Below are 22,921 nucleotides of genomic sequence, written 5' to 3' on the forward strand. Positions count from 1 at the left end.
AAAGAAAATTGAGGTGAAGAGACAGAAGCTAAGTATCTTTAAAAGGCCACATAGCCTGACTGCTGAGAACCAAGGGGTAAGTCAGCACGCTAAGCCCCTGTGGAAGGGGGACCTTTCTCTATCCCCTTTTACGGTAGATGCGTGTAAAGACGATAAACCACCAGCACCAAAGTCATAGCCTCCTTACAGGTAGCTTGGTCTTCTTTGATAGGTCAGCAGGGGTATAAATGTTTAGATATAGACAGTCTTCAGACATTTTCAAGGAAATTTTTTCTTCCCGGTTGGTAAAAAGGTCAGAGAGTAATTGTCCAGAAACTAGGCCCTGGGAACACCTGTGCGATGAAACAGGACAAAAACATCATTTGTTTTCAACATCATAGATATGGAACACCAAGAGACCTTAGAGATCATCCAGCTCAACCACTTCATTTAACAGGTGGGTAAACTAAGGTCCAGAGAACATAATTGGCATCCAAAAAGTGCTCCTTGTTTAACAAACTGATTGCCAAGTGCATACAAAAAAGTGGCACAGCAGGGACTCCTGGTTTCTGACTCTAAATTCAGTGCTCTTTTCTACAGTCCCACAAAAGCAGCACCTCTGGGAAATTTTACTTGAGGCCATAGACTCAAAGATCACAGATCATAATGGGTTTTGGGCTGGAAGGTACCTTAGAGGCTGTCTAGTTCAACTCCTTCATTTTACAGTTGAGGAAATTGAAGCCTATAGAGGTTAAGTGACTCATCTAAGGTCACGCAGGTTGGAGCAGAACCCAGAGTCTTTGACTCCTCTGCCAATTCCTTCTCCAAACTCCTTAATGGAAAGACTCACTGTGATTTGCTTTTAAATGATTTATGTTTTTTAAGTTTATAATATGGACTACTTACTTTTAATGGGACCTTGGGGAGCCCACTCCCTGTCTAGATACCATTTTTCCCCCTCTGGACCATGAAGGGTTTATATTAGATAATTTCTAATGTCTCTTCCAAATCTAACATTTTATAGACCACTTAGGTTTAGGAACATCAGAATGGTAAGGAGAAAGAGGATTGTAATGACAGAGAGGGCCCGAAGAATTTCAGTTCCTTTAGGAAACATTGAGATATGTTCAGGGCCAGCCATGAGCATGTATAGTAAAGAGAAGTCTTCATGCCTTTTTACTCTCCATTTCTACTTAGTATCCTCCCAATACCCTTGAATTGCCCCTAACTTCCTTGGGGGTCTGGAATGTCTCTCCCAGGTGCAACTTGTGCTCTGTAGATGCCGGTGATCAAAGATCAGACCCATTTCCTGCTGACTAAATTACCTCATTTAAAGGGCTCTCCAATAATAGAAGTTTTATGGCTCAGGAGCAGTCCTGGCATGAGGGAAGAATAGAGATGAAGGCCATTTGCCATTGTGCTTGGCAGTGTTCCCCTTCAGTAGATAAAATATCCACATACAAAAGAGGTGAGGGGCAATGCCTTCTAATTCCATGAAGGAAACAAACCAAAAAGCTCTTAGGAACACTAGTGTACTTAGCTGCAGTGCTCCTATCTGTTCATTTGGCTGCCACACCCCAGGGCAGGCTGTTCATTTCACAGCTTTAGGGAAACCCACTGTTCAGTCCTGATAGCTTCCCCTACAAGAGACCTTCCAATCCCTGACAGAGTTTAAGTTCTGGGATGAGCAGGTTAAAGGAACAGCAATGTTTCTCATTGAGCAAAGCAGAGGGTCCCGGAGCAAAGTAAAAATCATTCAAGGGCAATGGCATGATTCTCCATGTTCTCTTAACTTCTCCCATCCTCAGAAGAAGAAGAAGACTATTGACTTGCATGGGTGGATAAGTAGTGGTGCTCTTCACATAGTCCCAGGGCTCTGCAGGCTGTGGTGGAGTAAATCTTAGGGGTCCAAGAGGAGCTTTGGCAAAAGGGACACCCAGGAAAACATTGACAGTTTTGTCAAATCCTTGTAGGTTCTCAAGTTTGCCTTGGACTTTTCCATACTGAGTGTCCACAACAGGTGTTGAGGACTGTTGCCCTGTGAAAGAAAGAGAGAGAGAGAGAGAGAGAGAGAGAGAGAGAGAGAGAGAGAGAGAGAGAGAGAGAGAGAGAGAGGGAGAGAGAGGGGGAGAGAGAGAGAGAGAGGGGATTGGATTGGAGAGGTAATATGGTAGAGTGAAAAAATCACTAGACCATGGCTCAGGAAACCTTAGTGCTAGTCCCAAGTCCATTTTTCACGAACCACATGACCTTGGGCAAGTAACTTAATCTCATTGGGTCTCTGTTTCTTCCCATATAAGAACAATATTATATCAATAATTCACACTTCTTTAGTACTTTCTAGTTTATAAAGCATCTTCCACAGCCTTGGAGTCAGGTAGCATAATTATCTCCATTTTGCATATGGAGAAACTGAAAATTCTAAAGGTTAAGTGATTTGCCCAAGGCCACATAGCAGGATAATATCTTCTAAAAAGCAAAGCCTGTGCATTTTATGCTCAGCCACAGTTTCCTTTATAATGATTGGTCGATAGGAATGCATGAATTTTTTGGTATTTCTTCCTATGAAAACTTCTGAATTTCTTCAGTTAATATTTATCAAGGGCTTACTATGTGCTGGAGGTTGAGGATTACAAGAATAACAGATCTTGTGGATTGATTGAACATGGGCAATGAAGGGAGAAAGGAATCAAATAACTCTGGAATGCCTAAGTGACTAGGAGGATGTGGTACCACCAACAGCTTTCTCTGCAGTTCCCAGCTAGAAATAATTTCTCTCATTTGTATTCCTGAGGCACTTTGTTCCTACCTCTGTTTATATGTTTCATTTTATTTTGTATTAATTAGATGTGTACGCAGAGGCAATGTGTCATGATGGAGAGAATGCCACATTTATAGCTTGGAAAACCTAGGGTCAAACTCTGCCTTTGATAATTACTAGCTTTGTGGTCCTACTCATATCACCTGGCCTCTGTGTACCTCAAATGAGATCCTAGGACTTACCTAAATGAGTAATAGAGGGAGCTCCTCCTGGTAGTTCCCTAGCTGGGAAAATCACACATCCTCAATGATTTTGTTTACATATGTCATCTCTCCTGCTAGGGTATAAGGTCATTGAGGAAGGGGACTGGGTGTCCTTCTTCTGTGTAATCCTCAACTTCCAGCACATAGTGGGTCCTTGATAAATATTAACTGAAGAAATGCAGAAGTTTTCATGGGAAGAAATACCAAAAAATTCATGCATTCCTATCAACCAATCGTTGTAAAAGAAACTATGGCAGAGTATAAAATGCACAGGATTTGGTTTTTAGAAGATATTATCCTGCTATGTTGGCACCTTTCTGGCTACCTAAAATTGGTAGAAATGCTCCATTGGCATTGAGCCAAGCAAAAATGATACAAGTGGATATCAGAAGGCCTAAATTTAGTTAGAAGCTATGAGGATTGACTTGATATGGTCACTCAAGTAAAACAGGCTACAGCTTGGGTTGTCCTGTTTGGTCAGAGATCTTTACTAGCAGAGACATGGGCCTGGAAGAAAGAAGAAAAAAATGGGCAGCCCTAGAAATAAGTGGCAAGGGCACACTAGATCGGACTGTAGGACTCAGCTCCTCCTACAAGAAATTTGCCACCTAAATATCAAGTCTGTTAGTTCCTCATCCTGGCTCTAGTCTATATACTCTACAATGATATGTACAGTAACACCGGTGCTATCAGGTTATCCCATAGAGACCATTGCTACTGTTTGTGTCTTTTAGTGACACAAGAGATTCTTGAAGAACTTGGCTGTTTAGCTTTCATTCTGGAGAGATGGTTGAGTAATAACTTGAGAGAAACTGTGAGAACACAAAAAGAGAATAAAGGGCATTGCTTTTTTGGAGAGAACTGTTTAACCATGATCTTGGTAAGAAGATGAAGAGAATTCTTAAAGGGCAAGAGAATGTGGAATGGACCTGTGAATTTATTGATAGAAGATACTCCCAGATGAATAATGGCTTTTTCTTACCAATTTAGTCTCAGAGCAGGGTTGTCCAACCTTAGGTTATCTTAGGGCCGCATTAAAATAAAATAATTGTTCGAAGGTTGCACTCAGAATAAAATATACAGTACACTAATAGAAAATGGGGGAACACGCATCATCAATATGATAGGCAAAGGCACGAAGCATGAAAGCAAACACAAAACAATAAAGTGACAACACAACAGTATAAAAGTAGGTGCATACTGAGTAGTCTTCATTGTGCAGACGGAACACATCCCACAGATCAATTGAAATTGCATGCGATATATTCCATCCATAATACTACTTAAAGACACCAAAGAAAATTTATATACATGAGAATATTTATTGGCAAAGGAATTAAAAAAATCTAATACATCTTCCATGCAAATTATTTTATTTTTTCACTTGTGAAAATTAAAACCCACAGACTGGCTTCATAAAATAGCACTGCAGGCTACATGCTGCCATATTTTGGACAGCCTTGGTCTTAGTGAGTTGCCCAGAGCAAGGAGAGGATAGTGGTATCCTGGTTCAATTGAATCGTGGACTGTGAACAGGATTGTGAAGTGTCCAAGTAGCTGATCAGGATAGATTTAGAATCTTAAGAGACCATCCAGCTCAAATGCTTCATTTTATAGATGGGGAATCCAACATCCAGAAAATATAATGGGCATCTAACAAGTACTTGTTGATGTACAGATTGCATACAAATAAGTAGCATAGATGGACTCCTGATTTCTCTGACTCCAAATTCAATGCTCTTTTCTATTGTCCCACAGAGCAGCACCTCTAAGAAAGTAGTCGTATTTACCATTAGAGGTGACTGACTGGGAACCTTCTCAGAACATTATTAAGCATTATAAAAAAATTACACTTTTAAGTAATTATTTGTTGCATTGTTTAAAATGTATAGCCAGTAGTTTTGTTTATTTAAGCCTAGAAGTTTGAAGGTTTTGAGAGATAGGACATAGATAGATAGATTGATAGATAGATAGACAGATAGATAGATAGATTAACAAAGGTTTTGGGGAAAATATGTTTCTCTAGCTTATTAAATAAATAACATTTACTGAATGGGGATGAGCTTTAAAGCAAACTGTTTAATGAGAGTCTTCAATTTCAGTAATTATTAAGGAAATTCCCAAGCAAAATTATAGATTAACTTAGAGCTGAGAATAAGAATCAATTTGTAAGGAGGCAAATAGCATGCTGAGAGGTGACACAATATATAGGTGGAATGTGGAAGAGTTTACCCCAAAATTCTGCTACACACAGGAGGAAGCTTTATGTCTGAGATTTATATATATTTTTGTCTTTCTCTCCCATGCAAAAGTTCTCATAGATTCATAAATGAAAGTTGCTGACAATCAATGCTGTCAATTATTGATATTAACTTACTTTTTTACATTTTGATTGGTAATCGCTGTAACTATTAGTTTATTCCTTATATAGATTCTTTAGATTTATTATTTTGACAAATTGTTTATTACATGTCATATGTTACATAGATTTCATGTTAGCCTTATCGGTTTGCTAATTATAACTTTTATATCACCTCTAATTTAAATTGGAATACGTGATATTTAAAAAGTATTGTGATGTATTTATAATGGAAATTCATTAAGGGTCCCCCAATTTTAGGAGAGATCTAGAAAATAACAACGGTGATATAAGAATATTTAAAAGAAAGGTCAGTAGCATCACAAAAGTGGCAGACTCTGATTTAGGAAAGAGGGACACATTAATGAAGAGTCTTATAGGTCTGGCTTATGGACCTATAGGAAGTATAAGATTTTCTGAGCCTGATATCACGTGATGGACTTATTCCTGAAAACTTGAGAAGTATTTGGGGAGTAACAAAATAGTAGGTCATCTATATGCTGCATTCATTGAATCTGGATTTGAAAGCAGAGGGGGAACTCTGTCTTCCTTTGTAAATGCATGTGAAATTCATGTTACAGAAATTCCTATGAGATGCGTAAGTAACTTCAAAACAGTTTCCATTCTTTCTTCCTTTGGGACTTAGAAGCTGAGTTCTGGGGGATGGTTTGGTGATCACTTTCAGCATAAATAATCAAGATCTTCTGGCCATTCCAGGGTTGAGAGAAGGGGACAGGCCATAATCAAGTTCCCACCAGGGGAAGGAATTATAGCTAGTGACTGCAACCAGGGCATCAAGTGAGGGAAATTATGAGCACAGTATTGTAAAGGGAGCTTGGCCCCTATCTACAATGAATTGTACACTCCAGAACCCATGATATTTCAATGATGGGAGTGACTTCGTGTGGTACCACAAACAGAGGTTAAGGAAGAATGGCCCTTCTATGGGGATATGTGGAGTGTGGCACTCAGATAATAACACTGATCACTAGAATCTCCTAACCAGGAAGATGGCAATCCAGTTTGTCTAATCTCCCCAAGAGTTGAGAGGACCAGGACTAATATATTTTGGTTATGGAAGTTGGAGCAGAAATTTCTTCTCATTTTGCAAAGCAGAGTATGAAAAGACTAAGTGGCTAGACATGAATTGATTCTCCTCCTACAAGTATGTTGAACAAAAGCAGTAAAAAAGCAATACACACTAATGAGAACTTAATCTGAAGGCTACCTTAAAAAGTGGATAGGGATGCAGATTCCACGTGTACCAGTTGGCTGTAAATTGCATTTTGCAAAAGAAATTTGACACCAAGATTCTGAGGAAGAAAACTGTCTCAGGGTGGTTAGCCTGAGATAAAAAAAAAATTGGTGTTGGAGAAGCTAATGCCACTTTTGCTCTCAAAGGGAAAAAATAGAGCTATAGTCTATGCCAGGAGTTTTTCCTATCATATAAGCTAAGAACAGAACTTCCCAAATGTTGTACCCATCAAGGATCATTCCATTTATAAATCCCTTAGATATAGTCCATGGAAAAGTGATGTTCTCTTCTCTGAACAAAGCCCTTGGTACAATATTGATTCAAACCTGAACTTTAAAGGTTTCTTTAGGTCATACAGGGGATAGAGCATTGGACTTAGAATCAGGTAGACTCATGTTCATGAGTTCAAATCCGGCTTCAGAGGCTTATTTACTGGGTGACCCTGGGTGAGTCCCTTAACCCTGATTACTTCAGTTTTCTGATCTGTAAAATGAGCTGGAGAAGGAAATGGCAAAGCACTCTAGTATCTTTGCCAAGAAAACCCCAAATATAGTCATGAACTGTAAGACATGACTGAAAAGGTCTCAAAAAGAACACTAACAGTTTATGAAGTTGATCTTTTCAAACTATACTTGGTTCAAGTTTTTTTATGATTTAAAGCTTTATTAATGTTCTATTTTTAGATTACAAACATTTATTTACACATTATTCTCACTTCATGAGAGGATTCATAACAAAATAAAACAAGTGAAATGATTAATAGAGTGACCTCATCTGAAAGGACAGGTGACATTTCACATTGGTAGCACCTCCACCTCTAGAAATTCATCACATCTGTCAGGAGAGTATGTTTCATGTGGAATCACAAATGGTCATTGAACGGATCATAGGTCTTACAGCTTTTTAAGGTGTCTATTTTTGCAGTGTTATATATATTTCTGCTGGTCCTGCTCATTTCCTTCATCAGTTTCTAAGAGTCCTCAAAATTGTTTATATTTTTATAATATTGATGTTATAATATAAATTGTTTTTTTTGTCTCTGTTTGCTTCATCTGGCAACAATGCACATAAGCATTTGCATGTATTTTTGAGAAAATTTATTTCCTCATTTCTTACAATACAATACTATTCCATCACATTTATATACTACAACTTATTTAGCAGTTCTTCAGTTTATGGGCATCCCTTGTGGTTGCTAGTTTGTTTTTTTTGGGACAACAAAAAGCTCTTCCAAATATTTGCATACATATAGGGCCTTTTTATCTTTCTTTGATCTCTTTTGTGTGTAGGTCTAGAGGTGGTATAGCTGGGTCAAAGGGCATGAACTGCTCAGTAACTTTTGTATATAATTCCAGATTGCTTTCCAGAATGCTTGTCCCATTCAGAGCTCCACCAACAGTGCATCAATACCTGTTTTCCACAACACTTTGTTCATTTTAGTCATAATTTTTTCATTTTAATAATTATTTTCATAATTTTTACCTTTTTTCAATTGAGGAAAAACTGAAGTTAAATGAAAAATGCAAACTAGTTCCTCTGAGACTTTGAATGGCAAGAGAACCAGTACCAAAGTATGCCACCAATCAAGGATGATAGACCGGCTGCCAAGGTTGCCAGGTACACTGATACTCCCTTGTACTTACCTGCAAGTTGTCTGTATCAATTCTATCATTTCATGGCATCAATATTAATTCAAGTTATGACATTAGCTGGTCCAATATCCATAACAGATAGTATTAAAACAGTGATAACTAGTATGGAGTGAATGGGGATTTGTTCCAGGGCACCAACATGGTTAGTGGGAAAGGGAGTGGGGTTCATCTTCCTCCATAGAGTAACTTCTCTCCCATTCCCACTAGACTCTATCCACAATGTACAACCACCTAATACTCTTAGGATCCTAACACTACGAAACCCTTGTCCAGGGATTCTCTCATTGGCCCCTCTCCCCCAACACACTCTAGGAGTCAAATCTCCCACTGTGGATGAACTGTCTTTTCTTTCACCTCCCTCCCACCCCCATATACCTCAGATAGCCTTTCTTTTTATACCATAGGAAAATAAAGATTCCTTGTTATAGCCATTGTGTATACTATAAATTGTTTTTAACCCTATGAGATACTGCAGGGAATTACCCCTGAAGATGATGGCACCCCCTTCCCAGCCCAGGTAGTGCAATATTAGATTCATTGTCTGAGTCCTAGTAGGTATAATCTCATCTTAAATTCCTTCAAAGGAGAGCTCAGGAATTTAGATTGAGCTTTTAAAGTAGTATTTATTCAATTTGCTGCCCCCCTCTTTCCTGGCAGGCTGGAGGTGGCTACCTTACTTAGGGAGTCCGAAGAGCTGAACACCTTATTCTTCTGTGGCATCAGCCATAACAGCCAGCTATACAGTGAGGGAGGGGATGAAAAGGCAAAGAGGGGGTACAGAGGATGGCGATAATGATTTGACCAATATCATTTACCTGCTTCCTCAAATCAAAATGAAAGCCACGTTCGATAAATACCCTCCTTTGAGATCTTATTCCAGAAATAAAAGAATAATAGGACTATGTACCCATCCAGGAAGGATGGGAACGCTAAGTCTGAGGGAACGCACCTTTACTAAAAGCACAGAATCTGTAGTCTCTATCCCAGCTGGATACAACTTGCTTTTGTCTGGCCTAGCAGCTTGGAAAGAATTACCAACCAATTTTGAAAAAGCCAGGGGAATTAATAATTTCATGAAAATGCATTTATTAGGTACTTGCTGTGTGCCAGGCACTGCAGATAAAAATACAAAAGTGAAATAGTCCCTTAAGGAATGGACATTCTTTTAAAACATTTTATTATTATCTTTTGTTTTTACATAACTTACATTTCCCATTAATCCTTCCTCCTTCCCCTCTCAGAAGGAGCATCACTACGTTTGTGGTACAGAATTTTCAAAAACAAGCAAAAATTATTTCAGAGAAAATGAAAGAATAAATAGAAAGAATATGATATTTTATACAGTATTCCATTCCTTGGGTTCTTCACCTCTTCAAAGAAATTGGAGAGATGTCTTTTCATAGCTATTCTCAGGGACCAAACTTAGTTATTATAACTTCATAGAATCAAGTTTCAGATATGGGTGGGGCCAGCTTAGACAGTTATCCCACCTCACTTAAAGTTAATGACTGGATAGCGGGTTGTGGTGTTACATTCTTATAATCCATGTTACCAGGGAAGGCTGAGGCAAGTGGATCATTTGAACTTGTAGGGGGATTCTGAGATGCAGCAGGGCTAAAACTGATTGGATGTCCATACTAAGTCTGGCACCATTATGGGAAGCCCCAAAGACGAAGGGGCTACCTGGTTGCCTTAGGAAGGACAAACCAGCTCAGGACAAACAGAACAAGTTGAAATTCCTATGCATTTCTATGCCTTGTATGCACTCAGCCAGCAGCTGGCATAAATGGCCAATGCACTTCCCTCTTGGACTTGTAAGGATGGTTCAGTCTCAAAGAAAAAATGACAATTTGCTACTTCTAATGCTGTAACTATGTGAGAGTGTATATTGATTGATCACTAGATGTGAACAAGGTCTGACACCTCTGCTGAATCAATAAATTAATCATAGGCTTTAGATTACATGTAAAACATCCTTGATTATTTAGATGTCATTGAAAGTCATAGGATGAACTGGAGTGATATTACATTGGAAGTCTATTTGTTTGGTTGAAAAACATTGTTATACCTTGTGGGGCTTGTTATAAAATCACCATGATAGCTAGAATTGGGATTGGAATGTCTGCTGATGGATTGGAAAAAGTAGAGACCTCAAGAGATGATCTAGAAAGAATAACAACACAGGGACAACAAATAGGAAAAAAAAAAGAAATAGTGAGATTAAGTTCTGACAGAGAAAGGAGAAATCAAAGATGACCATTGATTCAACAGGCATTTTGGAGAAGATTTGTTATCATAAAGCATCTTTTGAATCCATTTCCTCAAGGAGTGAAGGAATTTCTAAGAAAAGTTCTACTTTTTCCCAATTTTATCCATTTGGTGCCTATCTATAATATGCTTTATTTACTTCTTTACCCAAATGTTCCACATGAATTTTGTCTCAACAATAAAGAAACTAGGGGTTAGCTAGAGAGAGCAAAATAACCAAACCCCAACTCTAAATGTTAGAAATTTTCCTGACTGAGGACTGAGCAATTGCCTTTGTACTACTGGTTTTTCCTTTAATATAAGTTCCTTTAAGCAGCAGAGAGGAAAACAATACCAACCTGTAGGGGCATTATGCTGTAGCTAGTATACATTTTAATAGATTATAGCTGATTGGATCTCTAGAGACAAAGGGAAGAAGGGAGGGATGGTTGAAAGAATAGTGATGACTATCTCTGGTCTCCAGCACTAACACCCCCCACAGTGATAGCCATATCTACTGCTATTACATGCATATTATTTTCCAGATCTTACATTATATAAATTCATATAAATCTTGGTATGTTTCAAGGGAAGCTCCATGTATTCATGGAGCTAAATTCATAGAAAGAGACAGCAAATATGCTGAAATGTTTACTAGAATATTGAGTTTTGTTCTGGGGAATCAAAGGGATGAGGAGTTAAAGGAATGGTTCTATAGGTGTCCACTGTTACCATCTTTCCAGAAGCAACATTAGCATTGATTTTATTTCTTTTTCAGAGCAAAAAGTGAAAGCAAAGTGAGTAAGGGTATAAGAGGAAAGGCTGTTGGGAGTAGGATATATGTTGGGTACCAGTAGAGATTGAAAGATATCCAGATGGATATAAAGAATGGTCATAGTCAACCAGGATGGGAGACAGAGTCTAGTCTGGCTGGTGCAATTCTAGGCATGTTGAGCAGAGATAAGGGGAAGGAGGCAGTAGAAAGGCAGATTTGCAGATATACAAATATTTTTAAGATGAATGGATTAAAATATGGTCTGGGGCCAGCTAGATATGGTCAGTTAGATGATATTTAACTCATTTTCTAATCAAGCAGTTGGCAATACCCCTACTAAATGAGAAGATGAATAAATTGTCCAGATGATATGGTTCAGATCCAGGGGATAGGAAAAAAAATAGGAGTAGGCCCAAGCTAGAATTTCCTAACAACTCAAAGCTCTCCAAATATTGAATTGGTTGCCTTGAGGGAGGCAATGAATTCCTTATAATAGGAGTAAAATCCATGGTTCCAAGGTCATCTTTTGGAAGCACAGAGGCATGAGGAAAATGCCAGAAAAAAAACTACCTCCTATCCTGGGACTAAAGTTCATGTTTTGGATTTTCTGTTTGCAAGTCACTCTTATTGGCTCTTTCTGACTTTCTGGACTTTAGAAATATGCAGGCTTGTTCAGGGTGCGAAGCCAAGAAGCCAGCTGGAAAGCAGGGACTTGCTTAAGTTGCCGCCTAAATCCCTCCAAACACCTGTAAAAATGTCTCTGAATAAATTCTAGAGTAGCACAACCAACAAAATAGTAGAGGGAAACAGGTATCCACCCCAGGAGAGCCTGGATGGTTGCTAGGAAGGGTCTATCAAGCAGTGTTGAGAGCAGGGGGCTGCCCCGTGGGCCAGGCTAGAACAGACCAGATCCTGAGTCAGCCAGCCTGAAGAGGCCTTGGGGCCATGAAACAGTGAGGTGTGGCAGTTACCAGACTTTTCAACCCACAAACACCAAAGAACAAGTTGGGGGAAACTGTGGGATCAAGTTCAGAGCTGTCAGGCCGCCAACTCTGGGGGGAGAGGAAGTGGTGCAGTGGTGGCCATAGCAGCAGCAAGAAGCTCCTGAGGCTGCCTCTAGAACACCAGCATCAGCGGCTTCATGAGTCCCTGGCTTACACTGTGGGAGGAATCTAGCAGCAAATCAGAGCGGGAGTACAAGGAACACTTTGTGGGCACAAAGGCAGATTCTCTTGCAGTTCCCTGCTCCGATATGTATTGTGGTCCTGGTTGGCGGTTCTTGTGGGAGGAGGAGCATGCTGTGACAGGGCCTGGGGTGACTGTGGAATAGACGAAGCTCTGAAAAAAAGCAGTGTTTGGACCCTAAAGCTTGGGACAAAGTACTCTCTACTCTACAAGCAGTCATATCCAGATAAAAAAATTCAAGGGTCAAGTAGTTGGCTGGGAACATGAACAGGTAGTGAAAATGAACTCTGACTCAATCTCAAATTCTAGATTCCTTTTCTGGTGACTAAGAAGACTAAAACATACATCCAGAAGAAGTCAACAAAGTTGTGGAGCTTACATCAAAAGCTTCCAAGAAAAATATGAACTGGGCTCAGACCATGGAAGAGTTCAAAAAGGATTTGGAAAAGCAAATTGGGAAGAGAAATGAGAGTGATGCGAAAAAACCATGAAAAACAAGTCAATGACTTGCTAAAGGAGACCCAATAAAATACTGAAGAAAATAACGCCTTAAAAAATAGACTAACCCAAATGTCAAAAGAGCTCCAAAAAGCCACTGAGGAGAAGAATGCCTTGAAAGGCAGAATTAGCCAAATGGAAAGGGAGGTCCAAAAGACCACTGAAGAAAATACCAACTTAAAAATTAGATTGGAGCAAGTGGAAGCTAGTGACTACATGAGAAAACAAGATATTATAAAACCTAAACAAAGGAATGAAAAAATGGAAGACCATGTGAAATATCTCATTGGAAAAACCACTGACCTGGAGAATAGATCCAGGAGAGACAATTTATAAATTATTGGACTACCTGAAAGCCATGATCAAAAACAGCCTAGATATCATCTTTCAAGAAATTATCAAGGAGGGAGAACTGCCCTGATATTCTAGAGCCAGAGGGTAAAATAGAAATTGAAAGAATCCACAGATTGCCTCCTCAGAAATATCCCAAAAAGAAAACTCTTAAGAATATTGTCACCAAATTCCAGAGTTTGCAGGACAAGGAGAAAATACTGCAAATAGCCAGAAAGAAACAATTTGAATATTGTGGAAACACAATCAGGATAACGCAAGATCTAGCAGCTTCTACATTAAGGGATTGGAGGGCTTGGAATATGATATTCCAGAGATCAAACGAGGTAGGATTAAAACCAAGAATCACCTACCCAGAAAAACTGAGTATCAAGCTCCAAGGCAAAATATGGATTTTCAATAAAATAAAGGACTTTTAAGCTTTCTCAATGAAAAGACTAGAGGTGAACAGAACATTTGACTTTCAAATACAAGAATCATGGGAAGCATGAAAAGGTACAAGAAAGAGAATTCATAAGGGACTTACTAAAGTTGAACTGTTATGTTTAAATTCCAAGATGATGTGTGCAATTCATGAGACCTTTTTCAGTTTTAGGGAAGTTGAAGGGAATATAGACAGAGGGCACACAGTGAGTTAAATATGAAGGGATGATATTGAAAAGAAATGAAATAAGTTTAAGGGGTGAGAGAGGTATATATTGAGAGAGGGAAAAAGGGAGAGATAGAATGGAATAAATTATCTCACACAAAAGTGGCAAGAAAAAGCAATTCTGTTGGAGGGGAAGAGGGGCAGGTGAGGGGGAATGAGTGAATCTTACTCTCATCAGATTTGACTTGAGGAGGGAATAACATACACACTTAATTGTGTATCTTACTCCACAGGAAAGTAAGGGGAAGGGAATAAAAAAGGGGGGATGATAGAAGGGAGGGCAGATGGGGGAGGTAATCAAAACTAAACACCTTTGAAAAGGGACAGGGTCAAGGAAAAAAACTGAATAAAGGGGGACTGGATAGGATGGAAGGAAATATAGTTAGCCTTTCACAACACCAGCATTGTGGAAGTGTTTTACATAATGATACATGTGTGATCTATGTTGAGTTGCTTGCCTTCCCAGAGAGGGTGGGTGGGAATGGAAGAGGGAAGAGAATTTGGACTCAAAGTTTTAAAAGAAGATGCTTAAAAAAAATTGGGTTTTTTGCACGCAGCTGGGAAACAAGATATTTAGGGAATACAGCATAGAAATCTATCCTGTCCTATAAGAAAGTAAGGGGAAAGGCGATGGGGGGAATGGGGTGAAAGAGGGGAGGGCTGACTGGGGAATGAGGTAATCAGAATACATGCCAGCTTGAAGAGGGGGGAGCATAGAAATGGGGAGAAGATTTGTAACTCAAAATCTTGTGGAAATCAATGTTGAAAACTAAATATTAAATTAAAACTAGAATATTAAAAATAAATGCTTCTTCAATTTATAGACTATATCAAATTGCTTACCATCTGGGAGGTGGGAGGGAAGGGAGGGATAGAATTTAGAACTCAAAACTTTTAAAAACATTTTAAAATTGTTTTAACATGTAATTAGTGAAAAGAAAATATTACATTTAAAACCTAAGCCAATAAATAAATGGAGGATTAAGAAGCAAAAAAAAAAATGAAATATGCAATGCTCCTCTCTGTCTTAACTTATTTCCAACAATTTGGCCTATTGTCTGCCTAGATCCTCAATAATTTCTAGTCCTTTCTTGCCAAGTTTTGCCTCCTTGTTACTTACAACACAGTATGACAAAGGCATTTCAAGCTGTATATTTCAAGATCACCACTGGAGAGAAACAGTGAAGAAAAGAAATATTCATCCTTCTAAGGAAGGGAACTAATAAGTGGTCACTATAATTACTTTCAGAAGCCCTATTTATTATGTTAGGTCTTAATGAATTGTGTAAATAACTTAGCCTAATAAAGTCAAACCTTATGTATCCTTTAGGACATTCCTATCAGGCATAATTAAAAAACACTGTTTGTGTGTATCCATACAACAGGAATCATGGGGGCAAAGCTGGCCTACTCTTCTAACAATCAGGAAAAAAAACATTGGAAAGCTGTCTGATGAATAGAACCAGCATTTAAAATGAATGCTGAGCCTTTGAATGAGAGCTTATACCTATATTTCTCCCTATTCTTATTCCTCTCTTTGAAATTCTGTTCCAGAGGAATACAGGTGCTCTCTTCATTTCTGTAAAGAGTATCTAAACTGGGAAAAAAAGAAAGCTTCCTTGATCCCACAGGAAGAAGTCACAGAATCACAGAATTTGAGAGTCAAAAAGAATCTCAGAGGCCATCTAGCTTCACTCACGGTTAAGAGGAGTGTCTCCTGTCACATAACTGAAAAATGGCCACCCTGTTTGTATCTGAAGATCTTTAATGAGGTGGAAGCCACTACCGCCCAAGGCAGCCCATTCCGCTAATGGATAGTTCTAACTGTTAAGAAGTTTTTCCAAACATTGAGATCAAAATCTCCTCTTTGCAGCTTCTGTCCATTGCTACTGACTTGATACCTTTTCTGCATGACACCCCTTCACATATTTGAACACAATTGCCATGTATTTTTTTTTCCTTCTTCCATCCCCAATTCTCCTGCAGATAAAGCATTCTTTTGATCAGTCATAAAATGAAATAGACTCAAGGTCCTCGTGATCTTAGTTGCCCTCCTCTGGACCCTTTCTACCATAAAAATGTTCTTTGTAAAGTGTATCACCCAGAACTGAACACAGAACTCTAGATATGGGATAATTATAAGGACTTTCAGCTAAGATGGCTGACTGGTAGATCACACACAAACACAATTCTCCTGCTCGTTCTTCAGTAATGTTTTAAAAAGATGGCCAGATTAAATAACAAACAAAGAATTCAAAGAGAAACATCAGTTTCTTTCTTCATTCTCCCCTCCCCAGCCCAACCTAAGGCCACACAAAAAAAGTGAGAAAGCATCGATACTAGAAGGAGTACCTTGACAAATAAATCAGTAAGAGAATAGGTAAGCAGACCTGAAACTTTTCTAAAGGAGAGCTGAAGAAAGAATCCTAAGGTAGAACTCATTACTTTGAGTATGGGATCTCCAAAGGAGACAGAAAATGAAATACTCCACCATCCAAGAGTGAAGGAGGGGGCAAAGTCTGGTCCTGGCACTATTTCAGTTTAGGAAATAAAGTTCGAAAAATAATTAAGAATGTGAAAGCATTACTGATAAAGAAATCTTATAGGCCAGAGATGTTCCAGAAACAAAGCCATAAGAAAAGAATAACTCCCCAACATTCATAAGCAAATACTAAATAAAAATCATAAACTTGACATACAGTCTACTGGAGTTTAGGGAATGAACATAGTGTGTTTAAAATAATCATATAATAAAATGAAAGCTCCACAGGAAAGAATGGGAAAGGAGATGAGAGCTCTGAGGGAAATAATTGGAAAGGAAATAAAGACAAATTCATTAAAGGCAACAAAGAATTGGACAGGGAGAGAAGTATTAAGTATGTATTGCTGCACAGTGGCTAAAACTTTGACATTGATCCACACTGTCAAAGAGGAATGGTCCCAATATATTGCATTATCTTGCTACTACTTTTGTTTAAATCAATGGATTGCCTTAATGGAGGCAATTCTAAAACTGCAGAACCCACAAAACAGCAGAGGGAAGCAGGGATCCAGCCCAGGACAGCCTGGATGGTCACTGGATGAGGTCTATTGAGCATGGAGCTGGGGGCAGAGGAGAGCTGAGCCCAGCTTGGGTGGCAGCAGGACCAACCAGACCAGGAGCCAGGTGGAACAGGCCCTAGAACCCTGAATCAGTGAGCTGTGGCAGTTGCCAGACTTCTCAACCCACAAACACTGAAGATAACAGAGAAAGTTAGTGGGAAAAGCTGTGGGAGACAGAGTTTGGGGTTCGGCCACCACCCCAGGAGCAGCGGGAGTGGTGCAGCTACAGAACTACAGCTGCAGTTACTTCTAGAGCCAGAGAGGAAAATAGAAATTGAAAGAATCTACAGATCACTTCCTCAAAAGATCACCTCCCAAAAAGAAAACTCCTATGTATGATACATGAGACCTCAGTATCATAGTAGCTGAAAGGAATATGCATATGTATGTGTATGCATATATGTATACATATGTGTGTGTCTATGTATGTACATGTGTAGGTATGTATATATATGTATAGACAGAGGGCACAGGGTAAGTTGAATATGAAGGGATGATATCTAAAAAATAAAATCAAATTAAGGGATAAGAGAGGAATATATTGAGAGAGGGAGAAAGGGAGAGATAGAATGGGGTAAATTATCTTACATAAAAGTGGCAAGAAAAAGCAGTTCTGTTGGAAGGGAAGAGGAGGCAGGTGAAAGTGAAGGAGTGAATCTTGCTCTCATCCGATTTGACCTGAGGAGGGAATACCATACACACTCAATTGGATATCTTACCCCACAGGAAAGAAGGAGGAAGAAGATAAAAAAGGGGGGATGATAGAAGGGAGGACAGATGGGGGAGAAAGTAATCAAAAACGAACACTTTCTAAAAGGTACAGGGTCAAGGGACAAAATTCAATAAAGGGGGATAGATTAGGAAGGAGCAAAACATGTTAACCTTTCACAACATGAGTATTGTGGAAGGGTTTTACATAATGATACTCATGAGGCCTATTTTGAATTGCTTGCCTTGTTAGGGAGGGTGGGTGGGGAGGGAAGGGGGGAGAGAATTTGGAACTCAAACTTTTAAAAACAGATGTTCAAAAACAACAATAAAAGATGTTTTTGCATGCAACTAGAAAATAAGATACACAGGCAATGGGGCATAGAAATTTATCTTGCCCTACCAGAGAAGAAGGGAAAGGAGGATGGGAGGGGAGTGGGGTGACAGATGGGAGGGCTGACTGGGGAATGGGGCAACCAGAATATATGCCATCTTGCAGTGGGTGGGAGGGTAGAAATGGGGAGAAAATTTGTAATTCAAACTCTTGTGAAAATCAATGCTGAAAACTAAATATATTAAATAAATTAAATATAAGAAAAAAGCAATTTAAGTACATAGGATTTAAAGCAATGCCATTTGTATTTTTAAAGTATTGCCTTGTTAAAACACATATGCTGTGTAATAAAATAAAATTTTAGGAGAAGAAAAAAAAAGTTTGACCGAGGCATAGATGGGGGAAGATACCAGTAGTAGTGCACTGGAAGTACAATCCATAAAATATACATCACCAGTATTGAGCATATCTCTCTCAAAATGCTTTCTTGATTGATGAAAAGTCTCGTGAAGAAGATAGAAGGGTGAAATAAGGGAAAAATATAGAAGGAAAAGAGAAAAGAAAATGAACAATTAACAAGTATGACTCTATGTGAATGAGACAAATTTAGCCACAAAATAGAGGAGGTTAGTAAAGTGGATTAGAAAACACAATTCCTAAATACTGAGTACATCCAAAAATACTTGTGTTTACAAGAAACACTTAAAACAAAAATTATGATGGAATATTAATATAAGGGTCTAGAAAAAAATCTACCATGCTTCTAGTACACTCAAAAGATCAGAGGTATGATCTCAGACAATAGTAAAAATAGAGTTGATTAAAAGAAATAAATAGGGAAATCACATTATGCCTAAAAGTACCATAGATAATAAATTACTCAATACCTGTGCATCAAATAGCATAGCATCTAAAAATATTTAAAAGGAAAATTAATCAATTTGTAGGAAAACAAAACTTTAAATCCACAATGATTGAGGATCTCAAAGGTATTCTCTTAGGCTTAGACAAATCTAAGAACAACAGGAAATAAGGCCCTAAATGTAATTTTAGAAGTACTAGGTATGATAGATCTCTGATAGCTATTGAATAGGAACAGAAATGAATATTCATATTTACCTGTGTGCAGCATTAAAAACAACCTGACCATATATTAGCTCATGGGAGCTTTATAAAATTATTTTTAATTATGTTTGGCATTCTGTCCACTCATCTACAAGTAAAATCTCAACACATTTCCATGATTTCCCTTGGTTCTAACTTAATAAACATAAATCACAGAATTATAGAGTTTATAGCTGGAAGGGACTGAAGAAATTATCTAACCTTATCATTTTCTTTTTACAAAGGAAGATGCTCTGAACTAGAGACTAATATGGGCATAAAATGAACACCCTAGTGTTTTGACTTGCTTCTCTTCATCTTACCAAATTTAAGAGATTTCTTGTCTTGGTCAGAAGATTTTCTCACAATCAATCTCCTTCCAGCCAAAACTGAATAATTCCCTTCAATATTAGTTATTTTAGTTTACTCCTTGAGGACCTGATAGGCTCACTCACAGTTAGAGCAGTAAGAGATCATGTTCATTATCTAGTCATTAGTCATATTTATTATTATTATCTAATGATCTAGTTCAGGGGTTAACCTTTTGATGTCATGAACCTCTTACATAATCTGGTGAACCTATGGACCTCTGTTAAGAATAATGTTTTTAAATAGGTAAATTAAAATACATAGAATTACAAAGGAAAGCAATTATATTGAAATAAAGATGTAATTGTTTTTGTATTGAGGTTCATAGACCTCTTAAATCTATACATACTCTTGGGTTCTCTAGACCAACTGTTCTAATCCAACTTCTTTCTTTCATAATCACTTACTACACATATTTTCTTTCTCACAGTATCAGAGAGAGATCAATGGTTCTTTTGAACTACAGTCTAGCAGGGACCTGAACACCTAGGTGTTCCCTCTATGATAGCCAACTCCATGTGAACAAATATACAAAGGGAACTGAATCATCCAAGTGATACTTAATATATCCACATAATGGAAAATTACAAGATCTAGATAAATCAAGTGCAAACTTATTTTGAATCTACATAAGGTATGGGTTTGCCATCTCATTTACATTCCTAATCTAGCATGAAAGTTTTTACCTCTTTTGTATTTTTAAGCCTGTTCCTAACTACCTACTCCCACCTCCAACTCTGAACTCTGATCACTCCCCAGAAAATGTTTTTGCATATGATCTAGAGCTTATCAATCAGCAGGAGGAATCTCTTCACCACTTATATATAGCTCACTCTTCTCCTTCATGCCTCTCATCTTTCCTACCTATTGAAACCCATTATTTGCTGTGAGCAGAGTCCTCACCCTTGGGCACCTTAATGACCCTCTGACTCTACCTTTATTTGCCATACTGATCAAGACCATTTCAACCTTCAGCTTTAGCACAGACAGGTAGTTTTGCTTATGAGAAAGGTATAACTTTTCAACAAAATCTCTAGAATAACAATGTAAAGTTATACTGGACCAGACACTTAACTGTGTCTTTTATTGATTCTGCCATCTGATGATCTTGAACAAATCATTTCCCCTTTTTTGGGCTCAGTTTCATTCATGGGATGACAAGGTTGACCTAGATGATCTCTACAATCCCTAGCAAATTTCAGTATTCTCTGATTTGGAGTATCCAAATGATTTAGACAAATGAACGAAATACTAATATGTAAATTTTCTAGCTAGTTTAGAAAGTATTTTTTCTTTTCTCTTTTCTCTGCCATTAGTGAGTTGCCTATTTCCCACTGCTTCTGTGATTGAGATTCCATTAATTTTATTTTAAAGTAGGGACTGGTTTGTTTTTAAGAGGCTCACTTTCTCAGATACTTATTCTGGCTTATCTCAAGACAGAAACAGTACCTTGACTTCCTTAAGTAGGACACTAATGAGCCTAGAAAGAGGTGGCCCACAGTGTCAGCTTTCTCAAACAACTACTACCTTAATAAAATCTCTTCTAGTAGAAAGTTATCTAATGGCAAGTTTCAAGCTGTATCAGGAAAAACAAAACAAACCCCAAAGACATAAAATTTAAAAACCCCAAGCCTAGTCCTCAGTTTTCTACAAAGATAACACTACATCTTTCTTAGTTTTATAATTGTTCTTGGTTGGAAATTAAAAGAAAAGAAAAACAAAATAAAGGAACCCTTACCCTGCACAGAAATAGCAGCAAGAGAGCAGAGGACCAGGAAAAGTAGCCACATCTCGTTGGGAGCACTGTGTTTCCAACTGCTTGATACAGGTATCTGAGTTGTCCTGCCGGGCTCCCTGTGCTGTGAGCTGCACAGGGCCTAGCTGACTAACTGGCTGGCTGGCTGACTGACAGATCTATAGCCCAAATGGGGCAAAAGCCAAATTAGTAAAAAATTATTTACTTTTTTTTTCCAAAGATCTTGGTGAGAGCCAGGGTTGGTTGGTTGAAACTCTACCCACAAATAACTTCTCTTCTTCATTTGTGTGGCTTTTATCCCAAAAACACTCAGATTACAGTCTCAACACCCACATCAGTACACAAGGTCAGGGTTATATAACTATGCACTATAACCCTGAAAACTAGTCTGGATTTTTGATCTTTCTCTGTGGCTCAGCATGAGAGTCAGCAGGGTCTGGAGGAAAGACAGTAAGCTAGGAGAAGTCTAGGGCTGATTCCCATGCCCATGTACACTTCCTGTCTGCATGACTTTATGTTATATGAACTCAATGAAAAGTGAAGTGAGGAGTGGGACATTTTTCTGTGCAATAACAGCAATGTTTCAATGATGATCAACTTAAAAGATCTGGCTACTCTGATGAATGAAATGATCCAAGACTGCTCCAAAGAGCCCATGATGAAAAAAAATGCTATTTAGAACAAGAGAGAACTACTGAACTTTGAGTGCAAATTGAAGTATAATTTTCTCTCTTCATTTTTTGCCTTTTTGTTATATGTTTAATATTTAAAGATATTTTACATGATTTTACACGTATAATCGTCATTTTGCTTGCCTTCTCAGTGTTTGGGATAGTAATGGAAGGAAGAAAATTTATAACTAAAAACTTAAAAAGAAAAGAATACCAAAAAGAATAAATATGTGTTTTATTTTTAGAAAAGCAAACCTCAAGAAATAAACAAAACAGAAAACAACTTATTGATAATGTAAATATACAAAAGTGAAGAAAGCCATGGAAGAAGAGAAGCAAAAAACAATAATGTTGTAAGAACACATAATCTCCATATACGTAAAACATGGGGATTTTGAAAGCAGGTTGGGTAAAAAAACTGAAAACCATAATGAAGAAAGATAATACAAGAAATTTTATAGAACTGAACACAGAAGACAAAGGACCAATTGAAAAAAATCCATGAAAAAAACCTATAAAAACGGCTCTGAACCAATTCTAGAACAGCAGAACCCACAAAATAGGAGAAGGACGCAGGGCTCCAGTCCAGGACAGCCTCGATGGTCTCTGGGTGAGGTCTATCCTGCACAGAGCAGGGAGCAGAGGGGAGCAGAGTGGAAGTAGAGCCCAACGTGGGCGGCATGGACCAACCAGACCAGGAGTCGGGCAGAGCGTGCCCCAGCGCCCTGAATCAGTGAGCTGCAGCAATTACGAGACTTCTCAACCCACAAAAACCAAAGAAAACAGAGAAGGTTAGTGGGAAAAGCTGCGGGAGTGGAAGGAGTTTGGGGTTCGGCCACCCCCTGGGGGCAGTGGACGTGGGGCAGCTACAGAACTAGAGTTGCAGTTGCTTCTGGCCCCAGG

General features: G+C 38.4%; 1 protein-coding gene across 2 annotated transcripts in view; it reads right to left on the reverse strand.

Moving 5' to 3' along the window:
* The window catches only part of LOC118841848 (liver carboxylesterase 1-like), a 113,298-nt gene extending 91,739 nt beyond the window's left edge, over positions 1–21,559 (reverse strand). Inside the window, exons 1-3 of one of the 2 annotated variants that reach the window (XM_036749514.1) lie at positions 21,330–21,559; positions 1,813–2,017; positions 188–332 (exon numbers count right to left, since the gene is read on the reverse strand). In XM_036749514.1, coding sequence (XP_036605409.1) covers positions 188–332; positions 1,813–2,017; positions 21,330–21,381 — 402 coding nt within the window. In that variant the 5' untranslated portion in view covers positions 21,382–21,559. The remainder of the gene's footprint in view (positions 1–187; positions 333–1,812; positions 2,018–21,329) is intronic. The other variant, XM_036749513.1, reaches the window with a different exon arrangement.
* Between the last annotated feature and the right edge of the window lie 1,362 nt (positions 21,560–22,921).

This window comes from Trichosurus vulpecula, chromosome 3, assembly GCF_011100635.1.
Source record: "Trichosurus vulpecula isolate mTriVul1 chromosome 3, mTriVul1.pri, whole genome shotgun sequence".
Taxonomy (NCBI): domain Eukaryota; kingdom Metazoa; phylum Chordata; class Mammalia; order Diprotodontia; family Phalangeridae; genus Trichosurus; species Trichosurus vulpecula.